This window comes from Lethenteron reissneri, chromosome 31 (assembly GCF_015708825.2).
Source record: "Lethenteron reissneri isolate LAM-NWPU_2019-01 chromosome 31, ASM1570882v1, whole genome shotgun sequence".
Classification (NCBI taxonomy): domain Eukaryota; kingdom Metazoa; phylum Chordata; class Hyperoartia; order Petromyzontiformes; family Petromyzontidae; genus Lethenteron; species Lethenteron reissneri.
This window is the reverse complement of record NC_083809.1, coordinates 1,169,929-1,189,283: the sequence shown is the minus strand read 5'-3', so window position 1 is coordinate 1,189,283 and position 19,355 is coordinate 1,169,929. Positions and strand designations below refer to the sequence as shown.

Here is a 19,355-nt window from a genome sequence, read left to right as displayed (position 1 = left end):
GGTCTGACACTGGTAAGACTTGGCCCTAAAGAAGACTGTCTCTGGTGTAGGCCAATCAGTTTCAAATATCTACAAATATAAAAGGGAAATTTGTGAATATGTGTCTGTTCGAAATGTTTAGCATACTTCCCAAAATGCAACACACTTGAAATTTAGCATGTGGGTAGCTTACAGACTGTACACAATGCAAAAATTATCAAAATAGACTGTTGTATTTTGGGGGGGGGGGGGGCGCAATAATGGATATATTTTGCACAGCAAGTGAGTGGTGACGTCCCATCTGTGATGTCACCGCATGCGGTAGCGTCACGATGTGTGCCTGCTGACGTCACGCACCCCCCCCAACCCTCCACATAGGACGTCTATTAATCAAGACAAGAATCCAAGTCCCGGGCGAAGCCGGGTAGTAAAGCAAGTAATGCATCTATTAATTATCAGAGCAACTTAGATTGTTGTTTTCTATCTCCGTGACTTTACCGAAAGAACCAAGAATATGAATTCCTGCAGTCACGAAAGTTTTAAGTCTAAATTCAGAGCATGTCTGTTTGCATGTTCACCACGAGTACGTGTGGTTAACGCAGACTTGATTTCTTCCAGAAGGTTTATATTTAGTGTTTGAACATCTTAACACCTGTTTTATTGCCAGAAAGGGTAAAGCCTATTCTTAGTTTTTCATCGCCTCCAGAATCAGTTCACCCGGTGTCACTCACCAATTACGTTTACAAATCTCAGCCATCAAGAGTTGAGTTATGCAAATTTAACTGAAAAATCTAATTTGCTAGATCATCATCATCAGCCTTGGTCAGTCCACTGCTAGATGCAGGCCTTCTCAAGATCCCTCCATCTCTCAGGGTCACGCGGTGCAACAATCCGCCGAGCATACACACACGCAGCTGACTTCAACGCTCCGCCGAAGCCTCAACACCTGACTGAACACCACAGCTTTGCCGCTCGTCGCGGTTGGCAGAGACCGAAAAATTAAACCCAACAACCACAACAACCACAACAACAACAACCACAACAACAACAACCACAACAACAACCACAACCACACCTACAACAACAACCACAACAACCACAATAACAACAACCACAACAACAACAACCACCACAACCACAACAACAACCACAACGTTCTTAGCGGTGCTGCCTCGATTGGACCCAACGCCGAGCCAGGTCACTGAGGAGGGCCCCCTCTTGAAATGTCCCCTAACGTCTCCACTCACTCGCGAGCCCTCGGCTGCTGTGTCTCCTCGTCCAATGGCAAACTCATGCCTGGGGGGGGCGGTGGAACCTGGGGGGCAATGGGGGGCACCCACTAGTGGGCTGCTGGGCCATGCCGGCCAACATCATTACTCGCTCCCGTGCCACGCGAAGGAGCAATCTGACACGGTAATGAAAGCATTTTCAACCCATTTAGTCGAAATGATACTGACCTATGAAAAGGGGTGGATTAGATGATTATTAAACGGTTTTTAGAGCAATCATCTGCAACCGCATATTGTTACGGCTTAAGGTAAAGCAGCGGGTGGAACATGCACGCACAGGTCGCCATTCGGTGTTTGTGCGGCGGTGATGTTGACGTCCACAATCGGGAGAGAGAAAACGGAGCTCCCCAGCCAGCAGCGGCATGATGCTGACGTGAAGGAGGTTGGATGGAACCCGTGATGCAAGTGAAGCACCCCTCGCCCGGTCACCCCTTGCCGAGTGGGAGGTGACCCCCCCCCCCCCCCAGCCATCCGTGCTGCCAGCTTCCTGGCCCTGGTCAAGTCCAGGCTCAGCAGCCTGCGTCTTCGACTGTGCCTCAAACTGGCTTATCTCGAGAAGCGAAACCAATCACACGACGTCTGCAGCAGATAGCAGCACCAATGGGGTACGGCACAGTTGGTTGGGTCGACAGGAAGGAAGTGTAGGCCAAACATCCTCGAGTGGCTCTGTACAGCTCCCCCTAGCGGAAGCCTTTCTGCCAGCAGTGGTGTGAGAAAGCCGTTTGCTGGACTCAATCGTCAGCCCTGACACCCACAGCGAGTGTCCGTGCCTCCTGCGAGCTTGCTGCCGCACGGCGCTCGCTCGCGTCCAGACGGCGCCGCGCGAGGCGGCCGGGGGGGGGTGAGGAGGAGGACGCCCTTCGGGGGGCCCGTGCGGGGGGGGGGGACGCCGCCCTTCGGGGGGCCCGTGCGGGGGGGGGCTCGTGAGGCCAAGGTGGAGGCGCTCGCGCCATTGTTGTGGGGGGGGGTGTAGGGGGTGGGTGGTGGTCGGGGGGTGGTGGGGGTGTAGTGGAGGTGGTGGGGGTGTGGTGGAGGTGTAGGGGGTGGTGGAGGTGTAGGGGGTGGTGGGGGGTGGTGGGGGTGTAGTGGAGGAGGTGTAGGGGGTGGTGGAGGTGTAGGGGGTGGTGGGGGGTGGTGGGGGTGTAGTGGAGGAGGTGTAGGGGGTGGTGGAGGTGTAGGGGGTGGTGGGGGTGCAGTGAAGGGGGTTGGTGGGGGTGTAGTGGGGGTGGATTTGTGTGTGCGCGCCGTGTGTTTGGCGAGCTGCGGTTGACCTCACACCCCAACCACCACCCTCTCCCCTTTATGAATTTTGCTCCATCCCATTGCAGCTCCGTGATTATTATTTTGTGTGTCACATGGCCCGGGGATTTTGTATAAGCAGTACACATTAGTGTTGTTAGCAAGTGCATCAGCGCGACTCTCACGCTGCCGTGGAATCACGTCTGGCGCGCTGGTCTGGCGAGCCAGAATGTCGCCGGTTCGTTTCGGCCTCCCGGCGCGGCAGTTTGAGTCGGCACTGTGCACCGCAGTTCGGTGACTTGCCAGGTCGCGGCAGCTGATGCAATGCTGCAGGCTTCTTGAATCTCACCCCGGGGCCTTTGCCCAGACAGGCAGTACAAATGGGTTCAACCAAATGTTGGATGATCAGCCAGTCGTGTGCGGTAGGGTAGAGCGTTGGTGATCCCACCTCTTCCAAGCCGTCTGACCAGCGTGGGCGAGTAGGCCAAACACCCTTCACTCGAGGAAACTGTAGACAGCCCACTCGAGGCCCTTCCACCAGCAGATGTGTGAGCAGGTAATTGCAGGGCTGCACCTTTGCCTCTGTACTGGTTGCGTTTATTCTGTGTACAGGTTGTGCTGCGTGCTTACCTGCATCTGTCTGCGAGTCGGTTTGTGTTGACACGTATGTTGGTGTCTCTGTGTGGATGGTGTTATATTAATTAGTTTCATCTCTCCGACTCCCCCCAACGACAAATCATATTTGCGTTAATTTCAGTTGAAGCTGCAAAATGCACAAATAAAATATTTACGCTCACATTCTTGACGCCGCAATGTTTAAGCGCTAATGTTAATCAATATGCGCGACAAAATTAGAGACTTCAAAAAAAGGTGGGGGGGGGGCATTGAAATAAAAATGCCACAGCTCCCGACTTGAACCGGCACCGTGATTTAGACGTTTCAGGTCCGAGCCACAGCACGTGGTGGCATTTGACGGCCCGAATCGGCGCGCCTCGAGCCGCCGCTATCAGTCAGCGGCAGAGCGCGAGCGGCCACATCCACTACGGGTCTCAACTCCCTCCCCCCGTGTCCCTCTGTCTTCCTCCTCGCTCAACGTCGCTCTCTCTCTCTCTCTCTCTTCCTCTCGGTCTTGTGCCCCAAGAATCGTCTCCCCTCGACCACCTACTTCTCTCACGACCCACCTGCCCGATCCAGAGCCAGATTATGCAGGAGGGCATCATTCCTTTCCTCTCCGTCCACACTCGCTTTCAGTCGTAGAGGTCCACAGCTGCTGGGTTGGCGTCTGTTACGCAGGTGTTTTTGCAGATTCATTTGTGAACACACTTGAGTATTGGGCATGTAAGCTGCTGAGATCCCCCATACGATGTGCAGTCGCGGCTCATTTACAAGCATTTGGATTTAGTATTTAGTAGTTAGTATTTAATATTTAGTTTTTAATATTTTGTATTTAATATTTAGTATTTAATATTTAGTATTTAATATTTAGTAGTTAGTATTTAATATTTAGTATTTAATATTTAGTAGTTAGTATTTAATATTTAGTATTTAATATTTAGTATTTAGTAGTTAGTATTTAATATGTAGTATTTAATATTTAGTATTTAACATTTAGTATTTAATATTTAGTATTTCATATTTAGTATTTAGTAGTTAGTATTTAATATTTAGTAGTTAGTATTTAGTAGTTAGTATTTAATATTTAGTATTTTATATTTAGTATTTTATATTTAGTATTTTATATTTAGTATTTAATATTTAGTATTGGTTTTCATTACATTCACTTGACCCGTCTCTATTGCTGGGGCTCGCGCCGTAATTGTTGCGTCTGGTTTTGGTGGCGCGTGGCAACTTTAATGTGCTGGTGTTTGCAAACCGCTTAGAGACCCGCTTTGAAATCCTCTCGCAGCACCCCGTGCGTAATGCTTCCATCCTCGCAGGCTTGAAATTAAATGGCGGGGGGGAGGGGGATTATCTGAGCAGGATATAAACGTAAATGGCTTGAAATTTCGGCTTAAACTTTCGTCTCTTCCGCGACCGTTGTCAACTCATCCCTTCTCCACGGCTTGGCTGCGGCTCGTTGTCACCAAACAGCTGTCGCCTCATTCGGGGCACCACCGCCCTTGCTCGCCGTCAAGTCGAGCACATCGAAGGCGCTCGAAGTTCGCCCAAGTGCACGCCACCCTTTGTGTGAGCAATGACCGCCAGTCAGTCTGAACATTACATAATTGTTGCATAACGAGTCATTCACGTGTCCCTTCGGTCAAGTCACGGAGATAGAAAAAATAAAAATAAAGTGAGCGCACTGGCAGTCTATAATGTAGACTGTAGCAATGGCTATTAAACTGAACCTGAGTGCGTGTACTGGCAGTCTGTAATGTAGACTGTAGCAATGGTTATTAAACTGAACCTGAGTGGGTGTACTGGCAGTCTATAATGTAGACTGTAGCAATGGTTATTAAACTGAACCTGAGTGGGTGTACTGGCAGTCTGTAATGTAGACTGTAGCAGTAGTTATTAAACTGAACCTGAGTGGGTGTACTGGCAGTCTGTAATGTAGACTGTAGCAGTAGTTATTAAACTGAACCTGAGTGGGTGTACTGGCAGTCTATAATGTAGACTGTAGCAATGGTTATTAAACTGAACCTGAGTGGGTGTACTGGCAGTCTGTAATGTAGACTGTAGCAATGGTTATTAAACTGAACCTGAGTGAGTGTGCTGGTCTGTAAAGTAGACTTATTCTGGTTCTTTCAGTCATATAAATACAAAAATAAATACAAAAATCACGACGTTTCGATCGCAACACAAGCGGTCAAAACGTCGTGGTTTTTATTTTATTTGTATGACTGAAAGAACCAAAATAAGTCTACATTATAGACTGCCAGTACACTCACTCAGGTTCAGTTTAATAACTATTGCTACAGTCTACATTATAGACTGCCAGTACGCTCACTTTTATTATTATTATTATTATTTTTTCTATCTACGTGACTTTACCGAAAGAACCAAAGAATATGAATTCCTGCAGTCACTAAAGTTTTAAGTCGAGTAATTAACAGTTGATCATTAGGGATCCCATACCGAATTACCAATACCGTGCCAGTAATTAAAAGTAGCAGCAGTCATGAAAGAAGTCGCTCTGTGGTAACATCTGTCTGGGGCCGTTCGTTGACACAGGGTGGTGCACTGCTCACTACTAACGAGCATCGTGAATGGGGCTTGTCTCCTCTTGCGACAACGGCGCCCATAGAACAATTGAAATGTGCCCACATGATGTTCGGCAAGTTGTCCGACGTTTTCGCTCCACATGTATCCTATGTAGGTTGCTAGTTGTAGGTGGGGGTGGAAGGCCAACAAACTAAACACAAAAATATGTTTTTCAAGAAATTCGTCTTCAAACTATCAATCACATGCTTAGAGCTTCCTTACGATTTTTTTTCGTATTAAATGCAGTTCATCCCGGATGCTATGAAATTGTATTATCTTTGATCCCCATATTCGAGCTCCCATTTCCTACAGAACTTGCATCGCAATCTGCTCCTTCCACGACCCCCACACACGCGTGGGGTGAAGGCGCAGCCCTGGAATTGCTCACTGACGCCACTGCCGGCGAAACTGGCCTCCAACTCGAGGTGCGAGCTTTAGAGAGCCTCTGTCGAGGGGGGTTTTCCCCCATTCCTTCCACACCGGCCAGGAAATCCTGGAAGAGGTGGCGGTACCCACGCTTCATCCCACCACGCCTGACCTGCCGATAGACTAACTGTGGTCACCATTTTATTGTTTGATCTAGATTTGACGTTTTCGTGACTGCACGGATTCATACTCTTTGGGTCTTTCGGTAAGTCACGTAGATATAAAATAAATATGGATGATGTTGAACTTCTTTCGCGCCGTACGTAGCCACCCGTAGCCAAGCGTGCTCATCTGGGTGGACAGAGGCGGTGAAACTTTCCCCGTTGTTGCTGCTGCACCTGCCGCACCGGGAGATAGATTAAATATATTAGAACCGGTGGCATCTGGGTGGCGGCATCAAGTGCTGACCCGCTCGAGACGTGGGGCCGTGTTGAGTCCACACAACTCTTGTTGTGCAAGGCGGTGCTTTTTCTGTTTATTTTGCTATCTCCACTCAGGAGTTAAACTCGCAAAACGAATGATTTTCTTCACTCCTGCGTGTTGTGATTACTTAAGAGATCAAAGTGCATTGATTTAAGCCCAGTCTACTTACTTTGAACGATAACTGTTTGGATTTCACAAATGTGTTCATATATATTAAATCGATTTTTTTGTTACATCCAAGGTGGTGATTTTAGAAAATAACTGACACTTGTTTTTGCAAAGAGTGTGAACGTGCAGTGGCTCACTTAAACTGCGCACTTTCATTTACTTACCTCTGTTAATTCTTGATTTTTTTTCCCAGCAGTGTAATTGGCGATGGGAGACACCTGGGAGGCAAAGGTGATGGGAATCTGCAGCCTCGGGGTTTGGCGATCCCTCTATAATAATAAAAAAAATCCCCCTCTTGCTAGGGTCAACGCACAATTGTTTGTATGAATCGTCACGTGTGTGTGTGTAAGTTGCACTTCTTTCGCACAGTACGTAGCCAACGGTGCTAATCGGAGGTGCGAGGGAAGGACAACAAACTAAACACAATAAGTCATTTGACAGCGAAATCAACGACGTAGAATGCGCAGACGTAGAACGCGCAGACGCAGTCATTGCAGGAACAAATATAACGGGCGCCTATGAATACTGTAACACACGTGAAGTCGTGCCTTGCTCCCCCCCCCGGTGGCCAACGTTACGAGTCGGGGCCCCCTTGACAACCACCACGAGAGACAAATCAAACGCTGGGGACCCCGTGACCGATTGCCGCTCCGCACCCCCCGAGCTGATAATGTCTTCACGACTCAAATGCACACAAATCACTTCTCGCCAGCGTGTCTCGCGATGCCACTGCAATTAGACCGGGTTCTTTATTGTTTTAATCGCGTAAAGGTCGCCGCACGCCGACGTAAATGTATAAATAGCTCCACCTGCCGTCGCACGATCGTGCAGAGGTCGGAGCACGCGATTGGCCGATCGGTCTCGAGGGGAGAACGCGCGAGGGAGTGGAGGATGTCTGGGGGGGGGGAAGGAGCAAGAGATGGGATTGGTGAAGAGGAGAAGTCGGAGAACCTTGCAGGATGGTCGAGAATGAGCAGAGAGGGAAGATGGGGGGGGCGTGAGGAGGAGGCTTTTTGGAGAGAGCTTTCACGAGTTATGTATGTGCGTGTTCCGGCCTTTATAGGTGCTCGCCAACAGCACTTGCACCTACATTCTGTTAAGGCTATACCGGGGATCTTTGTCTTTGTGCGCGCTTGAGGGCAGTTTATTTGTGGGGAGGTTTATGGGGCAGTTGTGGAGAGAATGGAGATGTTTCCATACCTTGGCAGTGTGCTATAATGAACTCTGGTTTGACAGCAGAGGTTTCACTCCGACTCAGTCGGGCGGCATATTTTCACGGGCTGCGTCACGCTGTGTGGAAGCAAACTTGTCTGTCACTCCATACAAAGCTTCAGGTCTTCTCAGCCACAGTCATGCCCTTCCTTCTCTATGCTTGCGAAACGTGGACCGCCCAAATGGAACATCTGCGCCGGTTACAAATATTCAGTCTGGCCTGCCTACGATCCATCCCGGGTTTAACCAGTTTGCATTGCTGAGCTCTGGCAGGCAAGGCGACATCGGCTCGGTCATTTAGACCACATACCCAGCCACCGCATCCCCAAACAGATTTTGTTTGGCCGGATAGAGGGGGCCAAATGGCCACGGTACTAGCTATAGATGATGGACTAATGTGATACAGGAGGATATGGAGCTGAGTGGACTTGCGGACGACTGGTCCCAGGCGTTTCACGTTCGGCCTCTGTAGAGGAGGCTCATGAAGGACGCTTTCTGGGCATTTGCAGCCAGCCACCCTCCAGCAACAGCGGAGGGCAGAGAACCGACGCTCACAACAACGAGCGGAGTGTCGGGTGGCTAACACACAGCAAGTTGGCATAGTGGGGGGCACTGGTGGTGCATCTGCCAACGGAGAGGTAGAGTCTGCGGTTCTGCCAGACGGCGTCACAGAGACCCCCTTTCTCCCCAGCGCCCCCAGCACGAGCTTGGATGGGTGTCTCCACCGAGCTTACCGGTTCAAGGCCGTGCTATGTGGAGGGGTTACCAGCCCCTCGCACCTAGCCTGGCACAAGTGCTGTTGTGACGTCACCGCCACTTGGTGGCAAATGGCGGTTGTTGTTGTGTGAGGGTCGCCTAGTGTGGACTGCCTTTCAATCTTGTATCACTGGTACAGCAGCGTCTTGCCTCGACCAGTGGCTTCATTGGCTTTTAAAGACTGATCAAGTGTGTGTGTGTGCAGCACAGGTGTTACTGCCCAGTGTAGAAAGCACGCGGCCAGCTCTTGGCAAAATAATAAAATAAATATGTAAATCGTTTCACTCTCAAGGGAGGTGATTTTGTCCAGGATGCTTGCAGCTGAGGACAAGCTGCACCCCGTGATTAACGGACGAGTTGTCGCGTTACTGCCACCGCTCGAGTGATTTTCGATGTCTCAACACGCGCGTTCAAGTGGCTCTTCACAGTCAAGGGGGGTCCCTTCGTGTCGTCGTTCACAGACGCCTCACGATTGCTCTCGATTGGGCCTATATAATTACACAATTGCGACCGTGCATTGCAACCACTGCTACCTACTGCCAGCAGACCCATGCCCCAGGCCACGCTCGCAAGTGAGGGCCCTGTCCCCTGCTCCGAGTTTTCGCCCCGGTCAACTTGAAACTCGAATCGGATCGTCGCCAATCGCTGCTCGATGCATCTCCGGTTTTTTTTTTACGCGCAAAGAATGCGCAGCATTGTCCTGGTGGCGCAGGTCACTTGTGCGCCGCGTGTAGCTACACGTGTACACACACACACACACTGCATGTTTCTGCACTGCACATTTTAGCGGTACAAGTTGCGGGTGCGACGTTTTTCCCCGCAGCCAACTGCTCACGGTGTTACCGCACGCTGCCGAGCGGGTGCTGTGCGCGTGCTTGTGATGTGCAGCGTGACGGCATGCGGTGGGCTGGTGGTGGTCACTGTGTTGGCATCGCGTGCTTGTGATTCATTCGTTTGCTTCTTTATTTTTAAAACATTTGTCTATTGTCCTTTTCTTTTGGTGCAATCATCCAGCGACATGCGAAGAGCGAAACCGCCTTTCCCATTGTGGAGCTTCCAGTCACGGCACTAGACTCGACGCTGCAGCAGGTATAACTCGCCACCTGGTGAAGCGGGAGGCTGGGGCGCACGTCTTGCTCAGTGCACACTCCCCCCCCCCACCAGGGAGCACACCCCCCCACCCACCGCCTGCTCCCCCCCCCACCTCCCCCCACTGGGCCCTCTTTGCCCTCCTCCAGCCGCCGCTAAGCGAAACATCACATGGGCTGGCGAAGCGCCGTAAGTCGATCGTGGAGCGAGCGTCGGTCACGTCGTCGGGGGCGGTCAGCCCGGCCCGCCCGCCTCGCTACGCCACGTTCCTTCGGCCCTGGGTGGGCCTAATGCACCCCGCACCCCTGCGCTTGTCGCAACAGGCTGCCCACAGGCATCTCCGGCGTGCGAACGAGCGTTAAAAAGCACCCCCGTTGACAATGTACAGCACCTCGGAGACAAAATTAATTGTACATCAAAAAAATTATAGGAGGATCAAACATCCAAATGCAGGACAGGACCCTCCTCAAGAGTCTTGAGACTCATAAAATCCACCCTGGATAAATAAGACTGGCAATGACTTTCCCTTATGATAGATGCTCTGTAAAATTAATCAATCAAAGCTTAAAGATTTTTCATTTTGTATAAAAACAGCACAGTCTCTACTGTAGTGCACCTGTAGATACACACGCACAGGCAACACGGCACGAGGCGCTTTGAATGCCGGCAGAGATTGAGACATCTCAGGGCCAGAATTAAGCTCGCGACCCTGAAGGTCGCTGCAGACGCATTAACGCGATGGACACGATTCTCCCTGGGGGGTCCCGCGCACAGCGCCCGGCGTGAATCGAATCAATGCTGGCGTCTCTCGCCGTCGGTGCCCATCGATTTCGTGTCTCTGCAGCGCCCGTCGCGCGTCTCCGAGGCACGCGAGGCGACCGTCGGAGGAAATCGATGTCGCCCGCCACGCTCCGTTGCGGTCGTTAAGCCCCGGCACGTTCCGAGGCCGCCGCTGCCGCCGCCGCTGCGAACGTCGCGAGTGCGGCCGTGGGGGCGCTCGATCGCCGGGGGGCGGGGGGGTTCGAGGAGGCGCGATCGTCACGGCGACCGCTTCACCGGCGTCGTTCCATTCTGTTTTGGTTGTTTCAGCGGGGAGTGCCTTCCCGCAGCGGTGCAGGCTGCCGCCCGTCGTTCTGTTTGAGCGGCCGCCGTCATCGGCCGCGGAAGCGACGGCGGCGGGCGCGGGACGTGGATCGGGCGCTCGCCGTGTGCTCACTGATAGGGGACAAATCTCAGGAAGCACACGCGCGACTCTCGTGCATACACGCTCACACACCGCACGCCTGAGCGGTGTGTGTCCCCGGATGTCCCACTTGTGGTTTGGAGATTCGCAGTTCGACGTCAAAACGGTTGAAAATCACTGTCAGGCGCTCGCCTCTGCGATGGCCCTTCTTGCACGTTGTTATTTCAACCGCTGTATTGATCATTCACGAAGCTTGGAGCTCCTGTTGAGAAGAGTCGGGGACGACTCAGTTCGTACGAGCTCAACGCAGGAGTCGTTTGCGTATTTAGGCCACATTGTACCTAGCCCAGATTAATGTATTATATTAAGACAAACTTTCGGCAGATCGCTATGGTGAGGACACGGGCAGGCGAATAGACATCTTCTCGTAATTAAATTCCATCACGGATGGGGATTACGGGGGAACATTCTGTGCCATCGTGGCACAGAAGAAATGACACCAAACACGCCATACTTTCCCACACAAAAAAATTTATCTATCAACAATTTATCTTCTTTTTCTTCTGAGTTTGTGTGCTTTTCGGTTTAACGTTCACTTAATCTGTTCCTACTATTCTGCGCTCTGTATTTCACACCTCAGTCACGCAATCATCCCATTCTCAACCCTTTTTGATCATTTCAAAGCCACACGTCTTGGAATTCTCTGACCTGTGGGTGACGACGAGAGAGAGAGCGGGAGCGTGACGTCCCGCGTGCCTCGTGCCTCGTGCAGGTCCTCTCTCTGGGAGCTGACGTCCTTCCCGAGTACAAACTTCAAGCCCCACGCATCCAGAAATGGACCATCCTCCACTACAGCCCCTTCAAGGCCATGTGGGACTGGCTCATCCTGCTGCTCGTCATCTACACCGCCGTCTTCACGCCTTTCTCTGCCGCCTTCTTGCTCAACGACCCGCAGGTGAGCTGGAAGCGCGGCACCCATCCGCGCCCACTCGGGGTTGAGTCGGGATGCGCCTCAGGGTTCAGTTGCGTCAGAGTCAGGTGCCCAGTTTCCGTTTGCGCCATCCCGTGCCGGGCAAGTGCCGGGCCATCCCTGCGCGAGTCACGAGGCGCCAGCTTGTTTTTCCACTGCGGAAACCGAACCGAGCCCTGCTGCTGACATCGAACGCAACAAACGGGTCAAGGCGCGTGTCGACGGTGCGTTGCCGTGATGTTCGCGTTGTACCGACTGATGTCACGAGTAATGGGCGTGTCCCTAGCCCCGCCTCTGACTTCAGTTGCAGACCTCGTGTCGAACGACAGCAGCACAACCGCAAACACCCACGCAATCACTCCCTCGTCCGTCAGGCCGTGGGTCCTCCGGACCGGTGTGTTCATGAACACGTCTTCTCAACGACGAGTCTCAGCAGCAGAATCAGACACATGAAACAAAGGCTGCTGGGTTGCCTTGTGTTGCTGGCGAGAGCTGCGCACTTACACCGTGGGGCCCACTCAGTGGACCCGCCAGGTTGTACAAATCTTGTGGTGTGCCATCGTGGAGAATTGCGGGCAAGAAGGCAGTAAATAAATAACATCGCGTGAATCTTATCTCCCCACTTCAAACCAAATAACCATTTAGTCCATGAACCTAGGGGACTTTCGGATCAAGTTGTCTAGCAATATTTATCAGGGTGGGTGGTTGGTTGTGGTGGTGGTTATTGGGTGGGTGGTTGTGGTGGTGAGTGGGTGGTTGGCTGTGGTAGTTGGTGAGTGGTTGGTTGTGGTGGTGGTGAATGGGTGGTTGGCTGTGGTAGTTGGTGAGTGGTTGGTTGTAGTGATGGTGGGTAGGTGGGTGGTAAGTTGTGGTGGGTGCGTGGGTGAGTTTGCTTCAGTTATGTCATTTCCTTTGTGTGCCCATGAGCAGCAATTGGGCAAAGAGAGGCTGTGTCCCTGGACAACCCCCTAGCCAGCCCACAAGCACGTGCACGAGTCATAAGGCTTTCCAAAATGCATTGTGGAACGGCTTGGCTTTTCAGACAATTTCAGACGGCAATGCATGCCCTTGGCGTAATTTGGAAGAGGCAAATGAGATGACAGCGCGTGTGCATTATTAATGAGTCGGTGAAACCCCAAAAGACATCATAACGACGTGGGTGAAGAGTAATGAGCAGGCTCGGGCAATCACGTCAAAACGTGGAGTTGTGGCGAGCGATGTCGAGCCCAGTGTTAGGAGGCCGGCAAAGATCGGGGCCAACGCAAGGGGCAAGAGCGGTGATCAAAGAGCACGTGGGAGGGTTCACACGAGTGAGCAAAGCGATTTCCGGGCTCCTGGTGGCTCTTGCGTGGTGATCAATGAAGACCGCTTGTCTACTCTCTCTCTCTCGCTCTCTCTGCGTGTAGTAAGCGAATGAGACGTCTGCCACTGCAGGTCGACCGGCAGCGGCAGGGCTGCGCCTACGCCTGCGACCCCCTGAGCATCGTGGACCTGCTCGTGGACATCATGTTCATCGTGGACATCCTCATCAACTTCCGGACGACGTACGTCGACGACAACGACGAGGTGGTGAGCCACCCGGGCAAGATCGCCATCCACTACTTCAAGGGCTGGTTCCTCATTGACATGGTGGCGGCCATCCCCTTCGACCTGCTCATCTTTGGCTCAGGCTCCAATGAGGTTTGTCCTCGTGTGCGCGTGCGTCTGTGCGTGTGTGGAGAGCGGTGGTGTAGCGGTAAGCGTGCCGCGCTACGAACCCGGCGACCCGAATTCGATTCCCGCTCATGGCCAACACAAGTGACGATTATCTGAACCGGTCCTGGGCCTCCCCTCGGTCGACTCAGTCTGAAATGATTACCTGGTGTAAACCTCGCCACCGGGGAGACAAAGGTGGCCGGCCGTGGTGCTGGCCGCCCCCCCAACCCCCCCCCTCGTGCGCCCTCCGAAGCCGCCCGCCCCCTCGGCCATCGCCGTTTTGACGCCGCCGATTAACTTTCATCGCCTTCATTTGTATTCCGTTGCGCTTTTCGCTGGCCGCGTAGAACAACGGCGCCACTGCCCGCGTGGCCCGCGCTCGGTTCGGGCGCTCAACCTTGCCCCACCCCCCCACCACCCGCCCTCTGCTCGAGGAGCAATTGGGGAGAAGCGCACGCGTCGCCAGAGAGATTACGCCGAAGTGATGCCAACGCGATTGGATTAGCGGTCGGTTCCCGTCGAGGGCGTTCGCACGGCCGGACAGCATCGAATTACGATGAGTTTGGCGCCCACACTGGACATCTGTGACAAAGAGCTTCATAGCTCTTTGGATTCCTCCAGGGTGAATCAAGGTTCTCATTCTGAGGTGCCCTCACCTTCCATCCCATCCTCGCCCCCTCGATGTCCATCGATTCGGCCCGTTGGGACACCGCGTTCCGCCGTAAATTAAAGCCCTCTTTTGAAACAGAAGCGGCACGTCTGCAAAAAGGACATCGAGCTGTAGTCGTTTAATCAACCTGCTAAATTATAATCGGTAAACACTGAGGAAGTGAGTCTGTATTTGAACGTATCCACGCACGCGCAAACAAATCCCACTTATTGACGCCTTCGAATTGAATTGCGTGCTGTACATGACATTGCATGTGTGTGTAATGTATGTGAACATTCGGAATGTATCGTTTAGCTGAATACATTCTCAATTCAACCCACGTAACTTATTTATTTGATCAAAAACGTTATATAATGAGATCAAAATGTGTTCTCATTGAAATAATCAAAAGCCGATATTCCCCTCTCAGCGAGCCCCAGCAATCCACACCTTCCATTATCACGGTTGGCTATGTACGGTTGGAAAGATGTTCAACATAATACACACTGATGACCTTTCCAGGCTGCCGCGCATGCACCACCGTCTCGTCAGACCCCGGGAGCTCAGCAGAACTTAGCCTGCTTAGTAACTTGGATGGGTGACCACCCCAGGGCTTGCCAAGTGCTGTCGCTGTGGGACTGAGAGACGTGGCCAGGATGTCGCAGGGCTGAGATGTCTCCCCGACTTGTGTGCACCGTGGGTTTTCTCCGGGTTTGCCCGCTTTATTTCCACGAGACGCCAAACTGCCAGGAGTGGGATTGACCAAACATCCCGAGCGAGCGTGATCCTCCTCCTCATAAGAGCCTCGGGACTCGGGGTGAGCCTGGCCATTGTAGATGATTCGCTTTATTCATTCATAAATAATTGGATGCTCCCGGGGCTGTAGGGTTAGCTCATTCGACCTGTGGCCGTCTGGAACGCTCTGCGGCTGTCTGGAACGCTCTTCCTTCCAATATTAGGAAGCCACTGGAGCCATGCACTTTTAAACCATCTATATTTAAAACTCATTTGTGAAGACATGCTTTTAGTGCTTCGTTTGTTCTCCTTCCCCCGCACCTGCGATTAGCACGGTTGGCTGCATACAATGCAAAATAATTTCAACATGCACACATACAAACCGGGGTATTACCGTCATTGGTATTGTAATTGGGAAGAAGAAAAAAAAGTCATTTTGTAAAACAGCCACTGCCGCCACAACCCATCTCTGCCCTTTGACACACGACCCCCGCGACCCCTTGGTCCCGCCCCCGCCCGCCCGCCCGCAGACGACGATCCTCATCGGGCTGCTGAAGACGGCGCGACTGCTGCGGCTGGTGCGCGTCGCGCGCAAGCTGGACCGCTACTCGGAGTACGGCGCCGCCGTGCTCATCCTACTCATGTGCACGTTCGCGCTCATCGCTCACTGGCTCGCGTGCATCTGGTACGCCATCGGCAACGTGGAGCGCACCTACACCATGGAGCAGATCGGCTGGCTCTACGCGCTCGGCAAGCAGATCAACAGGCGAGTGAAAGTGTCACTCGCCTCGAGTGCGCCGTGCGTGTTTCTCGGTGCTCGTCACGAGCGAGAGATTTGAGTAAGTCGTTGATGAATGAACGAGCGGTTCAGTTAATGAGCGAGCGAGTGAGGGAATACGCATTTGAATTAGCGAGTGAATAAATTGTATTGATGAATGAGTGAGAGTGAATTAATTAATTATCAGCAGAAATTTGCCTGAGAGATTGAATGTGTTAATGATTACTGAATAGGTAGGTAAATTAGCACAAGTAAATGGGCAATAGAATAAGTGAACGTTTAATTTACTCTGATGAATCAGAGTAAATTAAACCAATTGAATGTATTCACGAGAACGAATGGGTTAATTAATTACCGTTTGAATGAGTGAACGAATGAACAAACGATTGAATTAATAAATCGATTCAGTTAATAAAAGTAATTGAATGAATACGTGAGGGAATGAATGAATAAAGTATGTAATGGGGCAACTGAATTACCGAGCAAATGAGCAAACGAGCGGGTGAGCGAACGGCGGCACCACGGAGCGAGCGATTGAGCGAGCGAGTGAGCGAGTGAGCATGATGCCGCCCGCAGGCCGTACAACGCGACGGACCCGGCGGCCGGCCCGTCGGTGAAGGACCGCTACGTGACGGCGCTCTACTTCACCTTCAGCAGCCTCACAAGCGTCGGCTTCGGCAACGTGTCACCCAACACCAACTCGGAGAAGATCTTCTCCATCTGCGTCATGCTCATCGGATGTCAGTCGCCCACCTCCCCACCAACCACCTCCCCGCCCACCGCTCGTTGATTTTGCTTCCTCGCTCGCCTCGATAACCGCTGTTAACCGTCGCTAACCGCTGCTAACTGCCGCCAAACGTGGCTAACCGGCACTAACCATCGCCAACCATCGCTAACCGTCGCTAACCACCGCCAACCATCGCCAATGACCGCCAACCACCGCTAATCACTGCTAACCACCGCTAATCACCGCTAATCACCGCTAATCACTGCTAACCACCGCTAATCACCGCTAATCACCGCTAATCACCGCTAATCACTGCTAATCACCGCTAATCACCGCTAACACCGCTAACCACCACTAATCACTGCTAATCACCGCTAACCACCGCTAACCACCACCAACCACCACCAACCACCGCCAACCATCGCCAATCACCGCTAACCACCACTAATCACTGCTAATCACCGCTAATCACCGCTAATCACCGCTAACCACCACCAACCACCGCCAACCATCGCCAATCACCGCTAACCGCCGCTAACCACCACCAACCACCGCCAACCATCGCCAATCACCGCTAACCACCGCTAACCACCACCAACCACCGCCAACCATCGCCAATCACCGCTAACCGCCGCTAACCACCACCAACCACCGCCAACCATCGCCAATCACCGCTAACCACCGCTAACCACCACCAACCACCGCCAACCATCGCCAATCACCGCTAATCACCGCTAACCACCGCTAATTACCGCTAATCACCGCTAACCACCGCTAACCACCACCAACCACCGCCAATCACCGCTAATCACCGCTAACCACCGCTAATCACCACCAACCACCGCCAATCACCGCTAATCACCGCTAACCACCGCTAATCACTGCTAACCACCGCTAATCACCGCCAATCACCGCTAACCACCGCTAATCACTGCTAATCACCGCTAATCACCGCTAATCACCGCTAATCACCGCTAACCGCCGCTAATCACCGCTAATCACCGCTAACCGCCGCTAACCGCCGCTACCCGCCGCTTGTCCACCACAGCGCTGATGTACGCCAGCATCTTCGGCAACGTATCGGCCATCATCCAGCGGCTGTACACCGGCACGGCGCGCTACCACACGCAGATGCTGCGCGTCAAGGAGTTCATCCGCTTCCACCAGATCCCCAACCCCCTGCGGCAGCGCCTCGAGGAGTACTTCCAGCACGCGTGGTCCTACACCAACGGCATCGACATGAACATGGTGAGCGCACGGGAGCTGCCTGCGGCGGTTCCATCGATCGATCTTTATTTTACGTGTCAATATCGCCCTCAATATAGAAAGAAGGCATCGGTGCACGTTATAGGCAGAAAGGGAACTGTACAGGGGCAAAGATCGATAATAGAGGTTTTATTTTGGGTTAGATTGCGTAAATATAAATGCGTCGTTAAACCTGCCACCACCTGACACAGCCAATTAGTAAGGTTTGTCATAAAAACAACAAAACAAGCCTTACTAATTGGCTGTGTTGGGTGGTGGAAGGTTTAAAAACACATTTATAGTTACGCAATATAACCCCAAAAAAGCCTGTGTTATGGATGATATTGGTCGCGAAAGCCTACGTGTAAACAGGAGCATAAATGCTTCCAAGCTTTGGAACGCTTTACTTTTGCTCAGAAGACAACCAGAAGTGTGTTGGTGTCTGGGCAAGTCTTCAGGTTGGTGACTGGGTGGGTGGGGAAGTGTGTTGGTGTCTGGGCAAGTCTACAGGTTGGTGACTGGGTGGGTGGGGAAGTGTGTTGGTGTCTGGGCAAGTCTTCAGGTTGGTGACTAGGTGGGTGGGGAAGTGTGTTGGTGTCTGGGCAAGTCGACAAGTTGGTGACTGGGTGGGTGGGGAAGTGTGTTGGTGTCTGGGCAAGTCTACAGGTTGGTGACTGGGTGGGTGGGGAATTGTGTTGGTGTCTGGGCAAGTTTCAGGTTGGTGACTGGGTGGGTGGGGAAGTTTGTTGGTGTCTGGGCAAGTCTACAGGTTGGTGACTGGGTGGGTGGGGAAGTGTGTTGGTGTCTGGGCAAGTCGACAGGTTGGTGACTGGGTGGGTGGGGAAGTGAGTTGGTATCTGGGCAAGTCTTCAGGTTGGTGACTGGGTGGGTGGGGAAGTGTGTTGGTGTCTGGGCAAGTCTTCAGGTTGGTGACTGGGTGGGTGGGGAAGTTTGTTGGTGTCTGGGCAAGTCGACAGGTTGGTGACTGGGTGGGTGGGGAAGTGTGTTGGTGTCTGGGAAAGTCGACAGGTTGGTGACTGGGTGGGTGGGGAAGTGTGTTGGTAGCTGGGCAAGTCGACAGGTTGGTGACTGGGTGGGTGGGGAAGTTTGTTGGTGTCTGGGCAAGTCGACAGGTTGGTGCCTGGGTGGGTGGGGAAGTGTGTTGGTGTCTGGGCAAGTCTTCAGGTTGGTGACTGGGTGGGTGGGGAAGTGTGTTGGTGTCTGGGCAAGTCTTCAGGTTGGTGACTGGGTGGGTGGGGAAGGATGGCGGATGGGTGATGACTCGTGGGTTGCCTGGGTGATCGATGGGTGGGTCGGTCTGTGAGGAGGTAGATGGTCAGGTGAGGTTGGTTGGTGGGCGAGTTGTGGATGGGTAAATGAGTGCTGCCAAGTCACTGCCGCACCGTGATTATAACGCTCCCGCGTATTGTGCCACCCACCTCAAAACCCGCACGACACCCACGCGCGACGTAGAGAGGCCTTCATCTAGCAGCTGGCTTACAAAAAGGCCGTGTGTGTTCATCGCCACACACGTACACGCACACGTACACGCATGTACACACACACATACACACACATGTACACACAC

At 52.5% G+C, this 19,355-nt stretch overlaps 1 protein-coding gene and 1 long non-coding RNA gene across 3 annotated transcripts in view; both read left to right on the top strand.

Moving 5' to 3' along the window:
• Window positions 1–19,355, top strand: part of LOC133349636 (potassium voltage-gated channel subfamily H member 6-like) — a 140,257-nt gene that overhangs the window by 111,169 nt on the left and 9,733 nt on the right. Inside the window, exons 7-12 of one of the 2 annotated variants that reach the window (XM_061563233.1) lie at window positions 9,711–9,785; window positions 11,741–11,923; window positions 13,373–13,618; window positions 15,548–15,783; window positions 16,372–16,535; window positions 17,571–17,770. In XM_061563233.1, the coding sequence (XP_061419217.1) occupies window positions 9,711–9,785; window positions 11,741–11,923; window positions 13,373–13,618; window positions 15,548–15,783; window positions 16,372–16,535; window positions 17,571–17,770 (1,104 nt within the window). The remainder of the gene's footprint in view (window positions 1–9,710; window positions 9,786–11,740; window positions 11,924–13,372; window positions 13,619–15,547; window positions 15,784–16,371; window positions 16,536–17,570; window positions 17,771–19,355) is intronic. The other variant, XM_061563234.1, reaches the window with a different exon arrangement.
• LOC133349637 (uncharacterized) lies at window positions 2,528–6,114 on the top strand. Its single transcript, XR_009755971.1, has 3 exons — window positions 2,528–3,063; window positions 4,599–4,694; window positions 6,024–6,114. It is a non-coding gene; the product is annotated as an uncharacterized LOC133349637 (long non-coding RNA).